The 24,380-nt window shown below is 42.0% G+C and overlaps 3 protein-coding genes across 3 annotated transcripts in view; 2 read left to right on the top strand and 1 right to left on the bottom strand.

Annotated features, from left to right (window-relative positions):
- Positions 1-24,380, bottom strand: part of LOC101169488 (short transient receptor potential channel 5) — a 275,758-nt gene that overhangs the window by 118,136 nt on the left and 133,242 nt on the right. The window lies entirely within an intron of this gene.
- On the top strand, positions 25-16,372 carry LOC105354731 (thyroid adenoma-associated protein homolog). Its single transcript, XM_023965886.1, has 31 exons — positions 25-343; positions 432-612; positions 684-770; positions 844-871; positions 947-1,095; positions 1,175-1,297; positions 1,393-1,513; positions 3,404-3,549; positions 3,634-3,718; positions 3,786-3,922; positions 4,026-4,223; positions 4,306-5,026; positions 5,234-5,386; positions 5,481-5,590; positions 5,671-5,831; positions 5,908-6,053; positions 6,128-6,292; positions 6,366-6,514; positions 6,604-6,744; positions 6,826-6,930; positions 7,019-7,219; positions 7,299-7,449; positions 7,924-8,176; positions 9,231-9,467; positions 9,546-9,750; positions 11,875-12,063; positions 13,590-13,846; positions 13,927-14,073; positions 14,153-14,422; positions 14,511-14,713; positions 14,798-16,372. The coding sequence occupies exons 1-31, from the start codon at positions 225-227 to the stop codon at positions 15,067-15,069; spliced, it is 5,610 nt and encodes a 1,869-aa protein (XP_023821654.1). The 5' UTR covers positions 25-224; the 3' UTR covers positions 15,070-16,372.
- On the top strand, positions 18,243-24,337 carry pik3ip1 (phosphoinositide-3-kinase interacting protein 1). The gene is made up of 6 exons (XM_011479164.2): positions 18,243-18,465; positions 18,564-18,692; positions 19,101-19,217; positions 20,887-21,075; positions 21,179-21,257; positions 22,863-24,337. The coding sequence occupies exons 1-6, from the start codon at positions 18,285-18,287 to the stop codon at positions 23,068-23,070; spliced, it is 903 nt and encodes a 300-aa protein (XP_011477466.1). The 5' UTR covers positions 18,243-18,284; the 3' UTR covers positions 23,071-24,337.

Below are 24,380 nucleotides of genomic sequence, written 5' to 3'. Positions count from 1 at the left end.
GTTGGCTTCTTGAATGTGTCTTAATTAAGAGAAAAAATAGACTTTGAGAAACAGATTTATTTTAAGCTTTTAAATTTGATTTGTGAAAAAAAATCTAATCATATCCTCTAGGTGGCAGCATCACTCTGTTTCAACAGTGAGACTACGGGTAGAAGAAGAACCAAACCAACGTGCGCTAGTCGGCAGACTATCAACATTGGCATAACTGCGAAGTCAAATCAGAAATGTCGGTGGATATCCTGATTACAAATCTACAAGCGTGTCTAATCAGTGAGGATCAACCTCCGGGAAATGTCAGCAAACCTTTTACGTCATTTTTGGATAAACTTTCTGAATCCACGAGGTTGGTGTCCTGCTGAATCTCAAGCGGGTTTTCCTGAAGTGAACTTACTCCTGAATATGTGACTGAAGACCCCTGATTTTATCAATAGGACCAGCGTGAAAAGATGCAAGGAGCGTTGTCTGGACGAGGCTATTCAGATTCTCAAACAAATATCGGAGGAGCAGCTTCGTGGTTTGCAGAGCGAGCATCTCCAGCTCTTGGTCAGGCTCCTCATATCCCTGCAGGTCCAGATGGTCAACATCTCCACAGCCTGTCGGAAAGTGGACCAGGTTTGTCCCGCTCTGGACGGCTAATTTTTGAGACAAAATTGAGGAGAAAAAAATGTATATTTTTTCAACAGATGCTGCAGTATCTAGGAAAGGTGGATCATCAACTGGTTGCCACAGAAACCCTTCATCGTTTTCACTCTCTATTCCAGAGTGATCAGGTATAACTTTATTTTCTCTTTTTATGCTGTTATTTGGAAGATCTTATAGATGTTTTGTTTTGGACTTTTTTAGGTTCCATCTCAAGGAGACTTGCAGACAGGTTGGTGTTGGCTTAAAGTAATGTGCTGATTTTTGTCTGTCCCTTTGTGTTTATGTCTATTTAATACCTTTGTAGCCTGTATGTTCCTGGAAGACAGCGCTGTTGGCCATGAGGTGTGGCGAACATTCTGCGTCTCCATGCTGAATAAAGTGTCTGAGTTATTCCCTGTTCTGATGCAAAATGAATCTCTGAACGATGGACCACTGTGTTACCTTTCAGTGAAGGTATTTGCACAAAAAGAAGGAACGAAGAATGTGTTTTCAGGGATGTGGATCACTGACCTGAGTACTGTGACTGCTGCAGGTGTGCTTGCAAATATTCCAGCTGCTGTCCAGTGAAGTTGCTCCTCTGGTGTGGAAGGAGAACCACAACAGTCAACCAGTGCAGAAAATCCTGCAGGCTCTCATGAACATAATCCTCGGACAGGTTTTTTCAGTTAATCAGTTGTTATAAATCTCAACAATTGAAGGATTTGGGTAGGTTTTATAGCTTGTTATTGTTTTTGTGTGTGTGTGTTTCAGTGCTGCAACAGGGACACTCGCCTTTTAGCAGGCACTGCTGTGGCCATGTTGATCAACACAGCAACTGAGTACCAATCAGGAGGAGCTGCTGTCTTGAGCTTGCAGCAGATCGCTCATAAAGGTGCATTATGTACCAAGGGGTTCATATAGATTTTGACCGACAGGGTCTGCTTAATTTGAAACTGGAAGTAAACCAATTAATATGTCTAACTTATGCAGACACCTTTGTCACCCGTTGTCGTTTATTCAAATATCTCCTAAGATCTCAATTCAATTCAATTTTATTTGTATAGCCCAAAATCACAACAGTCGTCTCGATGGGCTTCGAAGTAAAACATGAACTCAAAAGGATCACGAATACAAAGAGTTCAATAGGAAAATACTAAAATGAACTAACAAACTGACTAAGCTATACTGGCATCTCTGCCCTTAGACCCCCTTTGCGGTAAGGAAAAACTCCCCAAAAAAACGAAGAAACCTCAGGGAGGGGTGCCCACATGAAGGAGGGATCCTCCCCCAGGACGGACAAGCGATTTACCAGAACTCTTAGAGAAGAATTAACTTATCTAAATCTACAACTACATATATAAAGTCCAGCAGACGCGCTTCATCCAGCTGTGGTTTGGGGGACAGTCAAAGGCGCGAGTCGAGCCGGAGACAGGAACCACAGCCAGGTGTAGGAGCAGGAGCAGAGACGAGGTACTCGGTCAGGTACAGAGCAGAGACGAGCCAGAGGCAGGATCCACAGCCAGGTGAAGGAGCAGGAACAAAGACGAGGTAGACGGTCAGTAACTGGAGCACGGATGAGCCAACTGGAGTCTGGAAGCACTCCCACTCCCCAGGAGGGGAGAGGAAAAGAGGGACAATACATGAATCGCACTGCACCAAACAGAGGCATGGAGAACTAAATGATGAACCATGATCAAGAATGGAGAAGAGAGGAAGGGTAGAAGTAGAAGAGAAAAGAGGACAGAACCCCGGAGCACCATAGTTACCCCAGCTTCAACTTCTAGCAGCCTTTTAAAACAAATAGTTACTATTAAGTTTAATTTAAACAAATTAACATTAAGTTAAATAATCTCTGAATACTAACTAGTCTGACCATAAGCCTGTCCAAAGAGGAATGTTTTCAGTCTAACTTTGAATGTAGAAACTGAATCGGCCTCTCTAACATGAGCTGGGAGCTTATTCCATAAGACATGGGCTTGGTGGCTAAATGCTCTACCTCCAACCGTACTTTTACTAATTCTAGGAACCACAAGCAGTCCTGCATTTTGCGAGCGAAGTGTTCTGTTTGGGTGGTAAGGGACTATGAGGTCCTTAATATAGGACGGGGCCAGTCAATATAGGACGGGGCCAGTCCATGTAAGGCCTTATAGGTTAACAGGAGGATCTTGAACTTAATTCTAGAATCAACTGGGAGCCAATGGAGCGAAACCAACACAGGAGTGATGTGATCTCTTCTGCTAGTTCCAGCTAACAATCTAGCTGCTGCGTTCTGAACAAGCTGGAGACTTCTTAAGGAACTCTTAGGACACGCTGCTAACAAGGAGTTACAGTAATCCAGCCTCGACGTAACAAATGCATGGATGAGTTTTTCAGCATCACTCTTAGAAAGTATATTTCTGATCTTAGCAATATTCCGCAGGTGAAAAAAGGCAGTTCTACACGCCTGAGAAATGTGAGCCTTAAATGATAAATCTTGGTCAAACAAAACCCCAAGGTTTCTAACTGTGGAATTGGAGGCTATACTTATGCCATCCAGGGAGACTATCTGAGCAGACAGAGCATCTCTGAGGTTTTTAGGACCATGTATAATGACCTCAGTTTTTTCTGGCTTCAAGAGGAGGTAATTAATTGTCATCCAGGTCTTGTCCTCACAAGGAAACATGTAATAACTGCATCTATATGTGCATATAATTCATTATTAAGTATAATCTTTGCTGCACAAGATGCAAAACTTAAAACCCCTGATCTTTAAATGAGTTGTTTTTCTGCTCCTGTGTCGCAGACCCCTGGCAGCTGACGGTTGGTGTCCTGCAGGTGGAGTGTGACCCTGTCAGGAAGGATGGAGTGGACAGGCTGGCTGTGATCAGGGGGCTCCTGACCTGTTGTCAGCCTCAGATCTTACTCGCCTCACTTCCCTGTTACTCAGAGGTGAACATACCAAAGGATTTGTGTGGAAAATGACCGCCGTTCTCTGTTTCCAAGATGCATATCTGTTTTTTTCCCTTTTTAAAGTCAAGTATCCTGATAGACTGTCTGTACCCGCTTGTGTACGGGTTATGTGAGGAGTTGCTGGAGTGTCACTACGTTTCTTTTGAAGGTTAGTTGTGTCCTGCAGGTTAGTTCTTGTGCGTGACTGTGTGCTTAGTCTCTGTTTGTTGTTGCAGTGTTAACACTGTGGCTGAAAAAAGTGCGAGAATGTCTGACAGACCTGTGGAAGATTACCGGCACCCGGCTTTTCACAGACGACAACAGACTGCTGGTGGAACTCATTCACATCATCTGGACCAACGCAGAAAGCCCAGTGAGGGAGCAACCGCTTTGCTTTGTTTCACTCTGACAGTGTAGAATGTGGACTTTTTCTGCGTTTGCCGGATAATTAAATTGACATTACTGCCCATCTGCAGGTGGAAGGAGTGCCTGAATTTGCAAACAGGGCTTTCAGTCTGTTGTTGAACCTCTATGATGTGGACTGTGAGAGGTTTGGTGATGCAAAGAAGGATTTTTATTCAACTGCTCTCCTCAAAATAATGAAACTACCCTGGGAGGCCAAAGCCAAATATCATCTCCTTTGTGCTCTGCTTCCATATTTGGATACAGACAAGGTGAGGGTTCATGACCTACAATCCTCACAAAGGTTTAGTGAGTTTTTCCTTGACTGATTTCTGTGTGTCTTGGTTTATGAAGGTGCTGGATCAGTGTGTGGAAATACCCACTCATATCCTTAAGGGCTTATCGACCAATCAGCTGTCTCCGTGTGGGTCGGAGCTCTACAAGTGTCTGATCCAACAGCAGAGGCGGGAGCTTTCTCAAAAATCAGTTTCAGTCACTGAGCTGGATCTGGCCAAACACTGGGCCAGGCGTTGGCAGCCTGTGCTTTTTCAGGCTCTGATGTCTGAAGTGAGTCTTCTACAGAGCAATAGCTCCACACATCTTTTACCCTGCACCTTTCAGGTCTTCCCCTCTGCTGCACAACATCTGCTTGAGTCTCTGGACCCTCACACACCTGGACACCTGCACGCCTGGGCATGCATCTTGAGTTCTTACCGGGCCACAACGGGCTGCTCGCCCTGGGCTCTTCAGGACAGCTCCATCTTTGAAACGCTGCAGCAAGCTTTGATGTGTGCAGATGAGAAAGTTCGGCTCGCTTCTTTCAACCTGCTCTGCTGCAGCCCAAAGACCAACGACAGGCCAACAGCCGAGGAGATGGCCATCATGAAGAAGTTTATTCCGATGAACCTAAACTGCGAGTCCTCGTCTTTTCGCCAGCATTTACAGACTGGAGTGAAGCGGTTTCTGGTTCGCATCAGAGATAGTTGTTTGGCTCAAATCCGAAAGCCAAAGGAGAAAGGGAAAGAAAACTCCGCCCATCCAGAGAGGATGCAGGATACACTGGAGCAAGGAATTGGTAAGAAAAGAAAGAAAAAAAATGTTTCTATATCACACACTTTTTTTTCTTCTGTCTTCTCTCATTTTAGTTTTAAAGTCATTTTTTTTAAAGAAATCAAATCACACAGATTTATTCATAAAACTGGAAAAAAATTCAAGGAAGTCTGAGTTTTTGTTTTCTTTGATAGATTTTACCTTCAAAATGGTTTCTCTGGTTGTTTGATAGAGTTTGTGGAGTGGTTAGGTCAGCTTCCGTACAGCAACCTGGCACCAGGGCACAGTTTTCAGAGGAAGAAGACTTCATTACTGCTGCTGTCTGCAGTTCTGGAGACCTGCACAGACACCTGGAGCCCTGACAGAAAGAAAGGACAACCTCCAGGTCTGTTAGAGAACATGTAGAGTAAGAATGCAACAAAACTATCATGAGGTGCTAACAGATATGTGATTCTTGTACCTGAAACCCTTTTTTCTAGCAAACATGAAGATTCTTATAAATCATGCTCAGCTGAGAGGACGTTGGGACTTCTTCTGTAGAAGTAAAAAATTGCTTCTTCTCAGCTGTTTAGAAGATTCTACCAACGAGGTGTGGCTGTCCTCTCTTGCCTTGTATGTCCTAAGTGTGTGAAAGCATTCAGGTGTAAAATGATGGAAGTCTGTCTTCAGATTCGAGAACTCTCCACTGAGTTGCTGTTGAAGTTCTTTCCACCCAGTCTCCCAGTTGACATTGCAGAGGTGTTGCCCATGAGAGCCAATCAGCTTCTGTGCAGTCCCAGGGTGCAGGAGGCTCAGATGGGGGCTCTCATGATGAAGGTCCTTATGTATAAGTAAGCCCCGCCTTCCTTTTTTCAGAGTTCCCAGTTGTTCTGGAAAACGAGCAGTAATCAGCTGTTCTTTCTGTAGATCAGGAGAGCACTATGAAGGCTGTGATGGGGGACTTGCTTCAAAAACCTCCAGCATCATCAGATTCCTACTGAAGGAGCTTGAAGATCATTATCAGACAGCCAAGGCGGACATGATGCTTGCTGCCCGAACCAAACCTATCCACGGTGAGAATCAAAATCTGAGTTTTTGATGGATGTTTCTGAAGTTTATAGCAGTTCCTTTCTAAAACATGCTACAGGTGTGTTGAGGGCTCTTCAGAGATGCCTGTTTGAAGCCCCTGTCAGTGTCTGTGACGCAGCTGACCACAGTCTGATCTCTGAGGTGTTGAATCTGCTGGAGGGTATTGCTTTGCTGCTCCTGAGTACACTGCATGGCGACAACATGGACAGCTTCACAGAAAAAGGTAATGCCTTCATTTGTAAACTTATGAGATATATGTTGTGAAATAATTCCGTTCTTTTATTTTCTTCGGTCAGACACTCCACCTTCATTTTATGACATGAGTGATGCCATCAGCTCTCTCATATCCCAACAATGTGGAAGTGAGCAGACAGATGAAGAGGACTGCATCCTGCTTTCTGAAGAGCACAGGCTTGTTTTGACCTGTTGCTGGGTTTCTCTTAAGGTAGTGCAGAAGCACACGAATGAGTGGACATCTAAGAATGCAACATTTATCTCAGGATTTTAAGATTTTTACCACTTTTTTCCTGTTAGGAAATTGGGATTTTTTTAGGTACTCTGGTGGAGAAAGGTTTCACTGAGTCCAAACAATCAGGGGAGCACAACCTCCTCAAACCACATTTATCAAGAGTGTCAAAAGTATTCAAGAACATTCTGCTCAACTGTCGTCACTGGGTAATGTTTTGAAATCAGTTTAAATGTGCTTGGTCTCATCTGCATCAATTCTTTTTTGAATTTGTTTCTGTCTCTCACAAGGGGGCAATAGAGGGTTGCTGTGTCGGCTTCACAAAGTTCTGCTCCTGCCTGCTGAGCTGCAGTGATCCAGAGCTCAAAGAAATTCCAGCCCAAATGTTAACACAAGTGAGGGGTGTCTCTGTTTGTTCATTGATAAATGCAGCTTGTGGAGTTTAAGGTTGCCGGTTTCTTTGTTTTCCCTTTGTGTCTGCAGGGATTGCAGGTCGTGCAGTGCCCTCGTTCTGCATCTGTGACCCGGCGAGCTGCCGGATTGCCCATGCTTATTCTGTCTATTCTGGCAGCCGAGGACGCCAGCAAAGCGAGGCCGCTGTTAGCTCTCAGTGTGCAGACCCTGATGGACACTGCAAGAACCCCTGTCCTCGACAACTGGGACCAAACTCTGGACCTGCCACAGGTGTGTGGATGCAGCAGCAAGAATGAGCCTGTTGGTGTATCCAGAAAAACAAATGTGACTGTGAGGTTACCCCCCTCAGGTGTGTGCAGTCCACACTCTTCAGGCGCTGGTGCGGGCAGCACCTTTAGCAGCCGCCGTCCGTCAGTTTGCATCTGGAATAACCGTCTTGTCCTTGACCCTGCTCAGTTCCACCTGCTGGGCCATGAGAAATGCAGCACTACAACTTTACAGTGAGACACACACACGCACAAACAAGTTTGTACTCATCCCCTCATTAGTGCACCGTTTTTCCCCTCCAATTTATCAAGCCTGATCCTACACTAAACCGTAACTACGTGATGTCTCACCCTAATTCACCACTCAAATCTTGACAGTAAGCCTAACCAGGAGCGTATTCCACTGCATTAGATTCCCATCAAGGCCTTTACAACCAGAATAAGTTTGAAAAAAAAAACAGATTTGTGTCACTCCACACATGGAAAAAAAAAAGAACATTACATTTTTTGCATGAAATGTTAAGGCTTGCATATTCCTTCTATCATTTAAATGTAGTTTATAAGTCTCCAAAATGTTACGAAATGACCAAAACTGCCCATATTATTCAAAATGGATCAGTCATTTATCACGTTCTGATCAAATAAATAATGCATCTTGGTTAAAAGTTTCACAACTAACAAATAAACAAATAAATGCTGTATTTTTAGGTTCCCTTTGCTTCAGAATGCTGGGCCAAAAGTCCGGCAATGAGGAGAGCGGCGCTGTCCAGCATGGCATGACTCCTCCTGCCTTCCTCTTCCATTATCGTCAGCTGCAGCCGTTCCTCCTGGGGGAGCTGACAAGAGCAGCCAAAGGCCTCAGGGGTCCATCAGCTGAGGCCAAGCTACACCTCCAGCCCTCACTCTTTCCTATCTTGACCCTGCTGGCCCAACTCCAGCCAGCCGTCACAGACACATCAGGGTTGGTGTTTCGAAGTTTATCAGCTTTATTTACAGAAGTTGGGTTGAGCTCTTTGGTCTCCATACATCAGCATGCAGTTAAAATGTTCAAAAAAGGTTTACCCAATTAATGTTTTTGTCTTTAAGTTACAAGCTCTAAACTGTCTGAAATGACCAATTCGTAGTCCTTTTTTCCTCGTGCCTTCACCGCTTTACTATAACTGATATTTATGGCTGTCTGGACATTTTCTATTGCAGTTTCCACTGAAAAAGCTGCCTATTGAACACAGAAACATATGATCAGAGACTTCCAGTGGAAACTCAATGAGCTTTCCTCCCCATTTCTTTGCAGGAATCAGATACCAAACAAAACAACAATGACTTTTTTTAACCCCATAAAACTCCTGGGTTTTTGTGGAAATATTTTCACATTACAATTTTCCGTTAAAAAATGGCACCTGCTGCAAATATAGTCAATTTTCACTGCTTTCATTTTAGTAATAGTTAAGAAAATTTGGATTTTGGTTTAAAATTCATCTTTGCTTCAAAAATGCAGTTTTGATTGATTGAAATCCACAACGTTTCTCAGGAGGAAATTTCTTTTAATTTTAGGAATACCTATTTTTCCGTCAGTTTTAAGTGTAAGAATTCTCCGTTTACTGTATGTAATAAAAATCATTTTGTTCTCACTAGCAACCACTATTTATAGAAGAACAGTTTTTCCCAATGGAAATTGGTAAAATTAATTGATATTAGTCGAACTGGATCATAAGCATGTGAATCAAAACCAAATTGTTTTTTGGCAGTGATACTCGCTAATGTCGCTGGAGCAAAGTGCAATTTTTGGACAACGGATTACTGGTCTTTGGTTTTAGATAGTTTAGCAGAGACTGCAGAAGATGTTAGGGAGTTTGAACAAGCTCTCGTTCTTTTTTTTTTAAGCTCACATCAAGATTAAAAATGTCGTTAATTATTTTTTTTAAATAAAAAGGTTAGACTTTTGCACATTTTTTTAGGAAAGCTTTAAAGGTACATCTCCTGACTTGCATTTTTATGATTTACAAATGTCCTTCCAGAGTTTTTTTAGACTTCTCACATCCTCTGCTCCAGCTGTCTGCCAGTCCGATTTACAGCGTGAGAGTGATGGCCTCTAAAGCTCTGGTTGCCATGACTCCCACCTCAGAGCACATGAACATACTCCTCCAGCTCACCGCACAGCTGCCGGGTCCTCAGGACATCTGCAGCCACAACCAGCTCCATGGCCGGCTGCTGCAGATCAAAGCCATTTTGGAAAAATGTCTCTGCACAAACAGGTGACTCTCAGAAAAGACTCCTTTTTCATTCATCAAACGCTTCCTGACTTTGACACCCTGTTGTGTCTGCGCTGGCAGTAGGATTTCAGATGAGTGGAGGGAAGTGGTGAGCAGGGTGCAAGACGCTCAGTGGCTGGTAACTGAAAGTCAGCGCTGCCCCTTGGTGAGAGCCGTCTATCTTGGTGTGGCTGACTGTCTGAGAGAAGAACTCTGTGAGGATTTCCTGTGTCAGCTCAGTGGCAAACTCATATGTGACCTTCATACCCACCCACCGGGCCTTCAGGTGTGTGATCTGCTCAAATCCATGCTTGAAAAACTAATCTAACAGGAAATTTCATCTCTTTTTTAGTCTTTTTAAAGAATGCAACAGTTGTGATATGCTGTTGTGCTGCTTTAAGATTATTTTATATAATCTATTGAATGCACCAATGCATTGGTGTATTCTTTAATGTCTGTGGCAACACATTGGTTGCATTGCATTGAATGCACCATTGTGCATTCAATGCAATGCAACCAATGTGTTGCCACAGACATTAAAGAATACTGTAATCTTTCTACAGCTTCTTACACACCCAACACACTACATGTTGTAATAGCTGCTGTAAGGAGAAAGGTCATGCTGTGTTTTTAAGGACTACAACACAACTAAGCTGCCCCACCTGTTGTGTTGTGGCTGGTCTTTTATATTCACTGCTCCTGTGATGCTGAATGGAAGTTAATTAACTCAACAAAAGATCTGACAGTAGGCTGCGGTCATTATGCTTGTGCCTATTTTCTGTTTTAGAAAAAAGAAATACATCAGATCACACGTATACACTCGCCCTGTCACCCTTCTCTGATCCTCTTTGAGTTTGGGTCTTCTGTCGGAGGCCTAGTTTGAAGGTCCTGCTAGAAATCTTGGCTGTTCCTATGAAATTTTTTGAACAGAAATGTCAGAAGTTGTTCCTGGAATCTGCTGTTGCTGTTCCTCAAGGTAGAGGATCACAGCTCTGAGTTTTCCTTTCACGACAAGGACCACTCTGCTCTCACATTCCTCATTTTTCCTGCTTTTCCAGCTTTAACTTTGCTGATCTTCTGCTGTACCTGCAATAGCTTGGGATTGCTACATTTATCACTACAGCCTTTTTCTCCAGCAATGTTATGTCCTGCTTGTTATTATTAACCATTTTGTCTGCCTATATCTACTCGTAGCTTGGCCATTCTTACCTACACTAACCAAAAATATAAGTGCAACACTTTCGTTATTGCTCCCATTTTTTATGGTATGAACTCAAAGATGTGAAACATTTTCCACATACACAAAATAACCAGTTCTCTGAAATATTGTTCACAAATCTGTCTAAATCTGTGATAGTGAGCACTTCTCCTTTGCCAAGACAATCCATCCCACCTCACAGGTGTGCCAATTCAAGATGCTGATTAGACAGCATGATTATTGCACAGGTGTGCCTTTATACGATAGAGGGTGGTTGACCCTGGCCAGTATTGATCTTGTCCTTCCTCCAGTGATTAATGTCTCTGTGCTGTCTTTCAGTCCGGCCACTGCTAGGGTTTTCTGATTCCACCTTCTATTTCCCAGTGACCATGTTTCTCAGGACTTGCCTGTGTTGGTATTTGGCCTCTTCATGGTTCTCATTTGTCTAGGGGGTTCCATTGTACTTTGTAGCTGATCTCAACATCTGCTACCTTCAACAGATGCCCTCTGATACTACAGTCCCTTTGGTAGTTGTGGCACAGTAGTCCAGTCCAAATGACCTTCAAGCGGCATTGCTTTAATTCAGCAGAGTAATGACTGGTTCACTCCTCACATACAGCTTGATGTCATTCATGTACAGAATGAAAGTTATTTCATTACTTGGTCAATATCTACAACCAGTCTTGGGGCTTGTGCTACTCTACAGATTCTACAGGTTCATTTCCACGTTGAGTTTCTGATGGGCAGGTGTTTGGACACTAGTGGGATAGTTGGCAGTAGAGGTATCATTCTATCTTTCTTTTAGCCAAGCCGATCCAGTGCTGCCAGTTGTGCTCCATGACAGAGTTACCGGTACTTGGATGTTTGCCACAATGATGGTAACTGAATCCTGAACAGCCACCCTTATCTCATTACACCTTTCTCATCTTTTTTTTTCTCATAATTTATCTGCTGAACATCTCTAACCGTCAGGGGAGCAGTTTTAAGGCTGTTTTTTTTTTTTTTTTTGCTTTTTGCTTCTTTTTTCCATCAAGTTTGCACAGTTGAAAGGTAAAAAAAGCCAGACCCTACGGCCTTGCTAGTCTATACACACATAAAATATATATATATATATATATATAAATGAATAAACATAAGTGGATGGGGTGCATTTTTGTTCAAAGGTTTGCTTCATATCCTTTTGCGTCACAACCCTTTTGTTGATGTCAACAGATCGGCTTGTCCTCCTTCCACCAACAAGCTGTTCACTTCTTGTGTGGAGATGTGAAGTGGGCGTGTCAAATCTGGGACAGTTTCTCTGAGACCAGCCTGGATCTGAAACTCTCATTGGTCACGTGGGTGCTGGATGGGAGGAGCTTTAAGCAGCCTCTTTTGAGAGAAGAGGTCCAAAACGTGTTACTGGTAAGTAATGGTCAATTCTCCAAAAACAAAAAGGAAAATAATTGGAAACTGAAGATTAAATAAAAAGCAGCCTAAAAAAAAAGTCCCCCCCCCCCCCCCCCCCATTTGGAAGGGCGTATCTAAGAGCTTTTATGTGTGTAACCAAGACGACTTAAGTATTTATCATGCAGGATTTTGGGCATTTATTGTGTTTAAGTGTGTCCAGGTTGTTTAGATAAAGTTTCCAACAGAACACTTTGAGCCTGGACCCCCCATTGTCTTTGCATAAACATGTTGATTAGAGTGTTACACCACCTTTTAGGTTAGATAACAAGTATTGCATGTCTACACACTGATTTTTTTTTTCAGGGTTTGTTTACCTCTCAGTTAGTGTTCCTGATTGAATTTCATTAGAATAATAGTCATGTGAGTTTCATTGGCAATGGGAAGTTTTAGCCACTGAAACTGTTTATTTTTTGCAAGTTATGATCTAGAACAAGCTGTGAAAACTGGATTTATCTTACAGTTTTGACTTTAGTTCAGAACAGTACAGTACAGACCAAAAGTTTGGATGCACCTTCTCATTCAAATGAACATGTGTGTGTGTGTGTATATATATATATATATATATATATATATATATATATATATATATATATATATATATATATATATATATATATATATATATATATATATATATAAAAAATAACGAAAATAATTTACGAAATGTCTTGCACAACCTAAAAATTTGATGTTACATGTCTGTATTGATTATCATTCATCCGGCTTGATTCCATTGAAGTATTAGATAAAAAAGCAGTCATGTGGACTTGGTCTATCATTTACCATTCAATACCACTGTTTTTCAAAATTGAGAAAGCCTTTTGGAAAAGAGGGGAGAAGATTCCTATGATAAAATAATGCTGTATTTGTCCCACTGGATGTTACCACTTTTTTATTTAGGAAAGTATTACGGTAACTGTTTGATTTTAGGACAAACTGCGCCTCTGCTCGTCACTTAAAGATGAGAATTCTCTTATGAGAATTGTGTTTTTGGTATTTTTAGCATGTTCTTGTGGCATTTATATCATAATGGAGGACATATACTAAGGACATTTAACCTAAAATTGTATTTCGTAGTATTTCTTTATTAAAATCGCTGAATGTCACAAGCAGATGGAAAAAAATGATGTTGGAATTCAATTTTATTTGTGACATAGAAAATACAATGGATGGTTCACAAGCACTTCACAAGCACTTCTCAGTGGTTTACTGAATGTTGTGCATTTCCCACCTTTCTATGAGGCTCTGTATTTTTCCTGGACACCCACCAGCTTTTTCATTGTGACTTTTGCTGTCTTTCAAACTCTCACACATAGCAGTCTTATGCCTTGTTCCTCCACTTGTGTGGGTTAGGTTGCATGGTTTCCGGCATTGCTCTTTTTTGTCACGTTTCAGAGTGACATGCACTACCTACCTTAGCAAATAACTGAACACAGTTCTTGAAATCTATAAACTGGAGTTGCAATGCTCTCTGTCTGCAGTCAAACCTGAAGGAGGCTTTGCTCAGCCACAGAGTGGAGTATCGCACCGCCTACCTCGCCGCCCTGGTAAAAGTGATGACCGCCGGCGGCTCCTTACCTCAGCAGCCAGTCCTTTCTACCTCACACGTGCATCAGCCTCTGCTTCAGTGTCTTGAATTGCTGTTCATGAATCTTGAGGACCAGAAACGTGGTCCAGAGTTCCTGTCCCAGGCTCTATCTGCTGCTGGTTTACTTATTTCTCAATGTCCAAAAGCCAGGTTTCAACATTTTTCTTATATTTTGCTTTTTTGTCTCAAATATTTATTTCTGAAACTTTTGTTTTTGTTTTTTTTAATAGTGTGAATACATCCATGCTCCAGCGCTGGTGCTGCATCTTGGAATGTCACAGGGCCCCTGTGGTCCCAGAAGTACTCAGGGTTGCTTGTAGTGAAGCTCTGTGTGTGACTGCAGCTCCGCTTATGAGCAGCATGGTGTTAAAGATCAGGTATAAAGACAACTGTATTGTTTATCTGTTCCAATCATTAATATTAAATGTTAAAAAATGTCGAATCTTTTTGGTTTAGGCTGATCAATACAGCCATTTACCTGCTGCAGGACCAAAGTCAGCAGGTGAGACTCAAAGCAGCCCGTTTTGCTGCTTTACTCCACTGTGCACGAAGAGGAGGCAGCCAGGAGAACCCGAATCTTGTGCAGGTCAGCCACGCTCTGTTGCTCCTCCTGGATCTACTGCTGGAGGAACACTGGGATGCTCCTGGGACTCTGGAGGTGCTGCTGTCTCACCTTCCTCAGTCTGACCTTACATGTGTTCTGAGAGAAGCTTCTGCAATAGGGGGGTATGTAACCCACCTGAAACACCATGTTTTACAGTTTGAGCAGCCTCAATAAGAAGGGCTTGGCTGTAATTATGATGCTTTTATTCAGGTTCTCCAGTCTGTATGAGCAGGATGAAGCCAATGTGTTTGCAGAGCCCTCTGTCATGTCTGCACATGTGCTGCCCCACCTGCTGCAGCTGGCTGAGAAATCCTCTAAATGCTCTACTTTGGCTCATAGCCTGACTTCATGGGCAGAGGAGAATGCCACACAAGTCTTGGAAGACCTGAAATTCTGTGAAAAGATCGTGCCAGGTACCACATTTGGTGTTCTGTTTTTATTATTTCCATGTTTTTCCTGCATTAAACCCCCGTTTTTGTTGGGTTTTTTTTTTTTAGAAAATGCACTGTCCCCTGCTTGGTTGGGTCTCCTTGTGGATCCTCGTTTCTACACCACCCTGTGCGGCCTCTTCACCAGAGCTGCCTTTCTCCTCCGTCTGCTGGAAACCTTTGCTCCGGCACAACATCTTTGTGATCCTTCTACCCTGCACACACATTTGCAGACTGTTTGGAAGTTGCTCCGGCAGAATGGTGTCCACTTTCATTCCTCTCTAACAGCTGCTTTGGCTGGAGAGCTGCCTCCTCCTGAGCTCAAGCAGAGCCTTTCTTAATGAAGTAGACCAGGATTACTTGAAGATTCTGCATGACACACATCTATAATCTGAATTAGATGATGGTGCAGTACACCTGGAAAGAGAGGCTAATGCAGTTACATAAAAGCTGAGTTTGAATACAAAGCCTCTGGGCATCTAATGTCACAAGATGTTCTTTTAGTCCATCTTCTAAAGTTTTTTCCACTCTTTGACCAAAGCTTTATCATGCAGATCATGTCTCTTTTTGTTCTCACAAACAAGTCTCATCTCAATGCGCTGACGTAATCCGCAGCATCTAGAAGAGTTGCCAGCTTGATGCTCAGCTGGGAATATGGTGTGGTTTAATGTTCCATTAGAGGCCGTCTGACTGGAGATGTGTCCATTTTCCGACCACAGAAAGGCTGGTGGTGAGAGGTGGTGATTGAGAGGGTCTGCGGGGGAGGCGGAGGTTACCCCGCAACAGACTGTGCACTAGAGCAGTCTGACATCACCAGATCAGGCCTTGTTGTTTTTGTGATGGACGTGCAAACTGTGATGAGCCCAATTCAGGTCTTTCTTGTTGTGTGTTGCACAGGATTTCAGAGACAAACAATAAGATGATGGTAATGATTCATGTCTAACTCTTATGCAATAACCTTTTCTCTTTTCCCAACACAAACGGTCTTAATCATTGTGTTGTTGTTTTTTTTAACTATCCTAGATAGGGAAAATGTGGGTTTTTAACAAAATATAAACGGTTATTTTAAGTATTTCTCAAACAGCAGTATTTTAGAAGTGACATTTTCAGGTAACCTTGATGAAGGAAAACATATGGAATGGAAACTGAACATCTGGCTTCATTTCTATAAGCGTGTGTGCTGCTACTTAATGATTATGTCAATGTAGAACAAGGCTGAGCACAGTATGTACACTCACCATCAGGAGGTGCATATACATGAGTACAGACATATATAAGGATTAAAGGCGTGTTTTTCCACACCAGTGTGGAAATTGTCCATAAGAATGTATTTTAAAAGCAAAAACAAAATAAGAAAAAAAAATCAAATATCTACATGAACACAAATTATCGGGACGGATTTAGGTCTTTTGGAAACCATCTGTTTGTTATACATTAAAAAAAATATCAAAGTGAACTCCAATGGATGTTAAAATGTGTATTAAAAGGACTTATGCATCACTTTTTTCCTGCCTTAAGCTGAACAGTTAAAAAAAATCTGTCTTAACTATGTTGATATTTATTCTAATGCAAGTTTTGGTATGTTTGTGGTTTATGTTTAAAAAAAAGATTTTGTACTTTAATAAACATGTTTATCATTCTTAAGCATCTGCTTACTATTCCTTTAAAACGTATTAAAACGCACTACTTTGAAAGCCTTAAACATGTCAAATTTAATGTTTATTTTAAAAAGTTTGTGTTTTTCCTGAATACAGAGAATTTTAATTCAGTTATTTTATGGAAGTTCTTGAGTTAAGATATTGACTTAAAGTAGTAAATTATTAGTAGATGTTCCAATGAGCAAAGTCGTTCATCAGGATTTCTTTAACTTCTTATTTTTTGGGGGGGGGATTGGTTCATTTCAAGCAATCAAAAGTAAGAAAGTTAAAAGAAATATATACAGATATGTCAAACTTTTGATAGTTTTTATATTTAGTCATGAATTGATTATTTTGTAATATTTTGAAGTTTTTAAAAAAATGTAGTTGTTCACCTAAAACAATTCCCCATTGCAGTCATATTTGCGACAGACAGAAGAAAAGCAGTGTTCTGGGGCAGAACGTGCAGGGTAACAGGTTTACACATCAGCTGCTTTAAGAGCAACAAAAAGCTCAGGTCTGAAGACATGGGTGTGATGGAGCATGCTGAACAGATGTTTGGTCTCCTGATTACCTGAAAACAGGAGGAGCATATGTTTACACAGTAGCTCAGTGAACACTGACTGAGTTGGCTGGCCTCATTACCTCTCAGCTTGCAGTCACAGGGCCCTTGAAGCATCCTGAGAGCCGCCTCCATTCTTCCACTTTCGGCTTCTCCCATCAGGGGTCGCCACAGCGAACGAGTCGCATGGTAAATTTGGCAATGTTTTACGCCGGATGCCCTTCCTGACGCAACCTTCTCAAACCGGGCTTGGAACCGGCAGAGGTAGAGAAGGGAACAGGTAGCAGCCTGGAGTCGAACCCTGGTTTCACGGATGGAAGGCGCCGCAAACCAGCACGAGCTAAACTGGCTCTGAGAGCCGCCTGATAGAGGCAAATGCTAGTGGCAGCTGTCCTTTATTATCCTCTACATGGCTCTGGAAGAACAGGAAGCCTGGGAAACTGGAAGATTTCCCATCTAGGGGACAGATACGGCTCTAAAGCAGGGCTGGATATAAGCATGGGCAAGGAGGGCAATGTCCCCTAAACGCTGTGACTGCCCCCTCCAAATGTGATAGTAATTAACTAAAGAGGTAAAAATTACCCCCCAAAAAGTAAAAACAAGCACAAAAACCCCCCAGATAAAAAAAAAACAAAAAAAAAAAACGTGTAGGGATGGACGGACAGACAAGATGGACAAATAGACAAACGTAAAATATAAATACAACCTCAACAGGGCACAAACCAGAGTCCTGCTCGTCCCAAGCCTGGTAAATGCACAGAGTAGTGCCAGAGAGGGCATTCAACATAAAACTTATAAGACATAAATAAATGGATAGATGAATATGAAGACAACATGGGGATGAAAATATTTTCTATGTATTTTAGGGGCTTGGAGGGATGTGACACCCCAAACTCTCAGCACATGCAGACTTGCCCCCTGCACCCTATAGTGGGGCTGGCTGAATTCCGACCTGCTCTAAAGGAAGATTATTTAAAGAAAGGCATTTGTTATAGAATAAAGAGGAAGGGGCAGACAAACAAAACAGCACAAAGTAGTGTCAAAAAGCTGCTCAAGGATGGAAAATAAAACGATTCGGTTTTTGCAAACAGTCCTTGACTTTTTATCCTCCCAGTTGCTGACTTCTTTTAGGACGGCACGCCCTGAAACACCAACTCAATCATTTTTAGATCACGTTCTTTTCTTCTCTTGTGTGTTTATCTACACTCGCGCGCGGTGGGTCGGGCTTTAGGACCTTGAGGATTCCACTGCAAAGGACAGCTCCTCCTCCTCCTTCTCATCCACAAGGCTGTTTACCAAGAAGCCTCCTGTGACAAAAACAAGGGCTGGGGCGCGTCTGAGAGGAGCAGTGTGTTTGATGCACAGGCTCTTCCAGCGGGTTCATATCTTTTGGGGGAGATTTCTGATGTTCCCTGCAGGGGAAATGCGCACCATGTTGTCTGTTTCTTCAGCTCGTCAGCTCTGCAGACTATTTTTTTCTTTGCAGCTTGTTTTCTTGAGCGCAGGCGTAGTAGGGAGCAGCGCATCCGCGCAAACAGGTAAATTATAGTTATTTCTTCTTCTTCTTCTTTTTTCATGAATTTTCTTTGAAATTAAATTTTTTTTTAGTAACAGTATGTGTGTGTTTTTGTTAAAGACTGCGTTAGATCAGATGGTTTGGACTACAGAGGAAAGCAGCAGAGCTCCTCCTCGGGTCTAGCCTGTCTGAACTGGATCAATATAACAAGAGACTACGATGCTGAAATCCATCCAGATTCCCAAACAGGTAAACAGACTGTTGGCTCTGCAGAATTCCGAGGTTATCTTGTGGTTCAGCCGGAGAAGACTTGAAATGTCACAGATGTTTACAGGAACATCTGTTTGTTTATATTGTCACAAGCATTTGTGAAACCTCTGATGCAGAGATAAGGGAGATTAGGAGGTATTTTTCCACAGGTGCGGAGCTAAAGGCACAATAATTTAAAGTGCAGACTTTGGATCCTGAGCTCATTCATCTGTTGATTGTGTTAAATGGTCCCTTTTATGCAGCAGGAGCTTTCCCCATCCTTTGTGCTTTTGGGAGCCTTTCCCCTGTGGTTTGATAGATCCAACAGTTTAAGGAGGCCACAGAAAAAAGGGGATGTGTTTCAAAGAAGCTGCTCCTCATGGGCTGTTTTTATCCTCCTTCCTGTAGGTGCTGGAGATCATAATTACTGCAGAAACCCAGACGCCTCTGAGAGGCCTTGGTGTTACATTGCTGGCCCAGATGGGACGATCCAGAGACAGTTCTGCACCATTGAGACATGCAAAGGCAAGTGTACATATAACAAAACAATGTTAATGCTCTTTAATCATCCTGTGGTGATTTTTTTTTCCTCAATGCTTTATTTGGAGAAAACTAAATCAACCCTGTCTAAAATGTTCCGGGAGATTATATTCCTAATAATTTGTTGCCTAAAAAACATGAGGTCTGCAAAAGTTTTTATGGAAGCCAATAGGGATGACCCAATTCCAGACTAAAACCATTGCACTGAATTATGGAAAACATGTTGTTGCATCCCTACTGCAGTATGTTTTTCCAAATTTGTAGTTTTTGTTGTTGTTTTTTAATGCACAAATCATACGTCAAACTGAAACAAAACCACGACCCAAAAATTGACGTTTGAATAGAATCGTGGGGAAAATGAATCTTTGGATCCCTAAAAGTCCAGAATTTTGATAAGTCAACACACAAAACATTTGTTTATTAAGATTTTTTTTAACGAGGTTTGTTTGCCACAAAAGAACAATTTGCAAAAAACTTGTAGTTCACTTTCTCGTTAAAAGTAAGAGTGTGGGTTAGTTGGTCAGGATGCAACTGCGGTGGTAAATCTGTTCTTTCCTTCGAACGATAACAAAGCTGAGAACACGTGCTACAAAGTTCAGACTGAAAAACAACTTTGACCCAACCCTGAAGGTGCGCTCATTGGTTCATTTCTCTGAGCTCTCCTTGGAGAAAGGAACTTATTGGCTGCTTTAGTTTACGACTCCGGGCCGCTCAGCTTACACGGGGCTCAAAAAAGGCTGAGCGGAAGTTGGCACATGCAGCTGAACTTTGCAGAGAGTCGAGCAGGAACACACAGAACTTGCTTGTCTGGAAATTGTGAACAAAACAAAAAAGGGAAAAGAAAAAAAAAACAGGCGATAGCAGCTGGTAAAGAACTATGCAGAAAAATTGCGTTGTACACAAAAAAACAGGGCAGATAATGGAAAAAAGGACAAAGAAACCATTTTGAATCAAATGAGGCATTTGCTTAAATGAACAGTTGAGAGTATTTGCCCAATGCAATTGCATGCTTAAACATATTAAAATAAAAGATCATTTGGTTTTTAATGTGGTGAAACAAAAGAAAAAGGTCTAAAAGGGAGAAAAACAGAAAAGCATCTTTAGTTTTTGAAGTCCCCCATTGTTACAAATGTTTTTCGAGCCTGTAGGTTAAAGACTGAGAAAGCTGCCTCTTTTTATTCCTCCATTACAGCCAATAATTAATCAGAAAATATGAAAGCATCCTATTTAATATGAAAGATATTATTCATAGTGAAAATGTATTTGACAGCAGAGGTCCGTTTTGAACATAAGAACACTTTTTTGTACTGTTAAGTTTTTTTCAGTAACACCTTTTAAAGAGAACCCTGTTGTTGCCTGCAGCTCCCTACTGCGTATTTGACCAAAGAAAAACAGGTTTCGTCATTTTCATAGATGTAGATGTGAGATATCTATTGATTGTTGTCTTCAAGCCACTCATGTAACTGCCTGGACTTAAAACAAGGTCCAGGAAACTGACAACAAAAATCTGGAAAGTTTGGGCTTTGAAAAAAAAAAAAAGGATGTGGAAACCAAATGCTTTATGTTTTTAGCCTTTTTTGTGACACCAACGCTGCAAGGAGAATCTCTGAGGGGGAATTCGGGTTTTCATGTGGTCGTTTTTTCTCGTCTGCAGAGCAAACCTCTGCAGCACCAGTTGAGACTGCGTCCTCTGCGCCGACAGGAAGCACGGCCTCCGAGGAGAGCTTCCAGCCGGCGAGGTCAAGAATTTCTCAGGCAGAAGTTGCTGCTGTGCAGCCAGTTATGGGAATCAGCCAGCGTGTGCACACTGGACCCAGAAAGAAAAAGGATCTTGGGACTACTGGTGCGTTATGCAGCCTACACCCCTGAAAAATAGGATTATGTTTGGTGTTGACACAAACCTGCAGTTTGAGCTATTCATAGTAAACCTGTTTCTGTTTCTTTAGGATATGTCCTGGCCATCCTCATGATGGCAATTATTATCATCCTTGGGGTCGGCATTACACTGGGCTACTTTTATAAACGGTTAGTATCTGTCCTTGAGGATTGTTTTTACCTCCTTTCATTTTTTGCTGCAAGCAAACAACCGACTGTTGTTTAAGGGGATTTTCAGATTTCCTCGGGCATGACGTGGAACGCCCTCTCAGGTTCTGTTGCTAGTTGTCATACCTGATGAGTCCCGTCTTTGACGTCTATCTTTAGGAGGTGATTATTAATAAGATGGACAAGCATGTTATGTCAGAGGGCTTATGCGTGCCCTCAGAGTGGAGTGACATCACCTTCAGATGATAATAGCCAAGATGAGTGACAGATATTGCAGTAACTCTGCAGCTTCCTTCGCCCCTTTAGAGCTTCTGATGCGTTATGTTTTCGAGTTGCAGATTTATTTTCATATAAACTTGTAATGTGACTGACTTTTAGACATAAAATCTTGAAACCTTTCCTCACTAATGCACTTTCTTTTTAGCTGGGTATTTTAGAGACGTCTTTCTCCTTTTTTATTGTTTCAGTGTAAAAGTTAAAAAAAACATCAATTTCAGTTTTTTTCCAGTAGATAAGAAATGAGCAGCAAGGAGCTTCATTTATAAAAAAGAATGGAAACTAATGAGTAGGGCAGGTTGTCAAGCTACATTTAAGGTACCACGTCCAATGAAAAGTTTACGTAAATGCATTTAAAATTTTCGCATTCACACGTAGCTATGCACGTTTTACGACTGTTTTTGAGCTCAACGAACAAAAGGCAGGCCAATTGAACGCGCTTTGTAAGTTAAACTAGGTTGAACTTTGACCAATCAGGGACTCTGATTTGGTTTAGATGACATCCTTTTTATTTCACGGACGTGCCAACCATTTGAAAATAGATAATGGAAGAAAAATTTACAATTGCAGTTTGTGCCTGGCCTGAATTATATGACACCAAGTTTTTCATATAGCAGAATAGAGCTGTGAAAGAAATAGCCTGGAGCAATTTTTAGCATCACACCAATAGATAGATGTGTCATTGTTGGGATAACTAAGCTGGACTATAGTGCTTGATAACTAGATATAGATATGATGTGTTTATTATTATATAATACAGTTCTTTAGTGTTGCAGCATATACTGAACTCAATCCACTGGCTCCTCTCCCAGTTATCTTGGCATCTTTTCCCTGAGCTACCCAAATTAGGGCTGTCCTGCCGTTACCGATGCGGTGTCTCTGTCAGCCGACACATACTGGGCTTTGACAGTCTCTCATGTCTTCTTAAGGAGGATGCAAACATAGAATACTAGGAAAGTCCGACGTAGAAAGGTTATTGCAGCCACATGGAAAGTGCACATGGTAGATTAAATTGCAAACAGTGAGCTGCATGCAGGTGGATTTGCTTTAACATGACCTACATTGGCTCTTCTTTCAACTTACGGATCAAAGTTTTGTCATTTTGTTTGACAAGTGCTTGTAAAGGATGCAGTCAGAGATAAAAAAAAAGTAAACAAAAGATCATCTGTGAATAAGTTGTGATTAGTTTATCGCGTCCTTGAATGCCAGATGGTCACAGCTCCTGGTGAATGCTCCTGCTGGCCGTTTTCCAGGACTTGACTTGTCAGTGGTCAAACTGGGTGTGACCGTGTGCTTCTTTTTTGTGTTTAGGGGTCGAGACTTAAAGAAGCAGCACGATCAGCGAGTGTACGAGCGAGAGATGCAGAGGATCACACTGCCCCTGTCTGCCTTCTACAATCCCACCTGTGAGCTCATAGATGAGAACACCATCGTGATCACCGCAGAGCCGGAGACCACACCTGTCCAGGAGGGGGAAGACCCTCTCATGGGCCAGCACGCTGGCACTCCCGGAGCATGAGTCGCATGCGGACTGTGAAGATTTGGGTTTCTTTTTTTCGTGGACTGAAACATTCTGAGATCCCCGTTTCTCCTCTCCACCTCTCGGAGCTGTAGAGGAGTTGGGAGGCAGCATCCGTTCCAAAGACTTGAACTCAACATTGTGTCCCTTTATCATTTTTCTTTCATAAACCCAAATGAGACAAGGCAGCCACACAATGGACATGGGCTAAAGCATGAAACCACAAAGGCTGTTAATGAGGACGTGTCAAAGTGTCTTAAGATCAAAGGATCCCCCCTCGCGCCCTTAAATAACTGTAAGAACATCCAGTAAGTTACAAGGAGATGGTCTAAGGAAAAGAGGGATTTGTGCACAAACCTTTGTTTTCCAAAAAAAGATGTGGTTACATGATGGTTACATAAGTTAGCTTTGCTTGGCCCACTGGCTGAATGAAGCGAGACATGAATCATTTTTATACAAGAACACATTGTCCTTGAGACACTGGTAAAATTGCAAGTGTCCAATGATAGTTGTCTTCTTCTTTGACAGGCTGCATGAGGTAAAGCACATCCACAAAAGTGAAGGGAAGACGTCCTGCTTGGAAACTGCCTGGAGCATGTTACTCCTGAATGTAGTTTATCCTCTTTGAACTCTGCAGGAACACTTCAGTTCAGAAGCAGTCACAGATTTGGGGGAAGGCTTTCCCTTTTCTTCCACAGGTTAAGGAGTGACAGGAAATGAACAGATTGCACTCAGGTGTCTGGAGAAAATGGCACCGCCACAAACGGGCAGGGTTGGAAACAGGGAGTTTGTGGAAGTCCAGGAGCAGCCTGGTGCACAGATGACAGTCAGCCATTTGAGTTCAGCACCTAAGGCTGCAGAGCAGACAAGGGAATGGATCAGTGAGGGAGCAGTACAAAGTATGCAAGTGTTCCTGTGAGACATTCAATAATGTGCTTGCATGTACTTAGCTGCCTGATGCATTTCCATCTTTTTCCCTTTTGCTCTAAAAAAGTAGAACTACTTAGAATCTATTATGGCTGAAAGTAGACATTTTTATGATGCACTGGTCCTTCAATTTTTGTTTGTAATTAGAGACTTGATTTTGTCTTTATGTTTTAACCGTCGTCACTGGCAATCAATGCTGTATACCCTCAATACCTTTAGTATTGGATGTAATTATTTTCTGAATAATGTGCTCAACATACTGATAGCATTAGATTTTAGCGCTTGTGTACTGTTGCAAACACTTTCATTGGCAAAAGAATAAAAGATGGATGAAAAGCTGTGTTTTAGATTTCCTTTGTTTGTGTGACACGTTTTAGAGCTCC

This window comes from Oryzias latipes, chromosome 18 (assembly GCF_002234675.1).
Source record: "Oryzias latipes chromosome 18, ASM223467v1".
NCBI lineage: Eukaryota > Metazoa > Chordata > Actinopteri > Beloniformes > Adrianichthyidae > Oryzias > Oryzias latipes.
The sequence above is the reverse complement of the archived record's forward strand: the minus strand, read 5'-3'. Positions and strand labels throughout refer to the sequence as shown.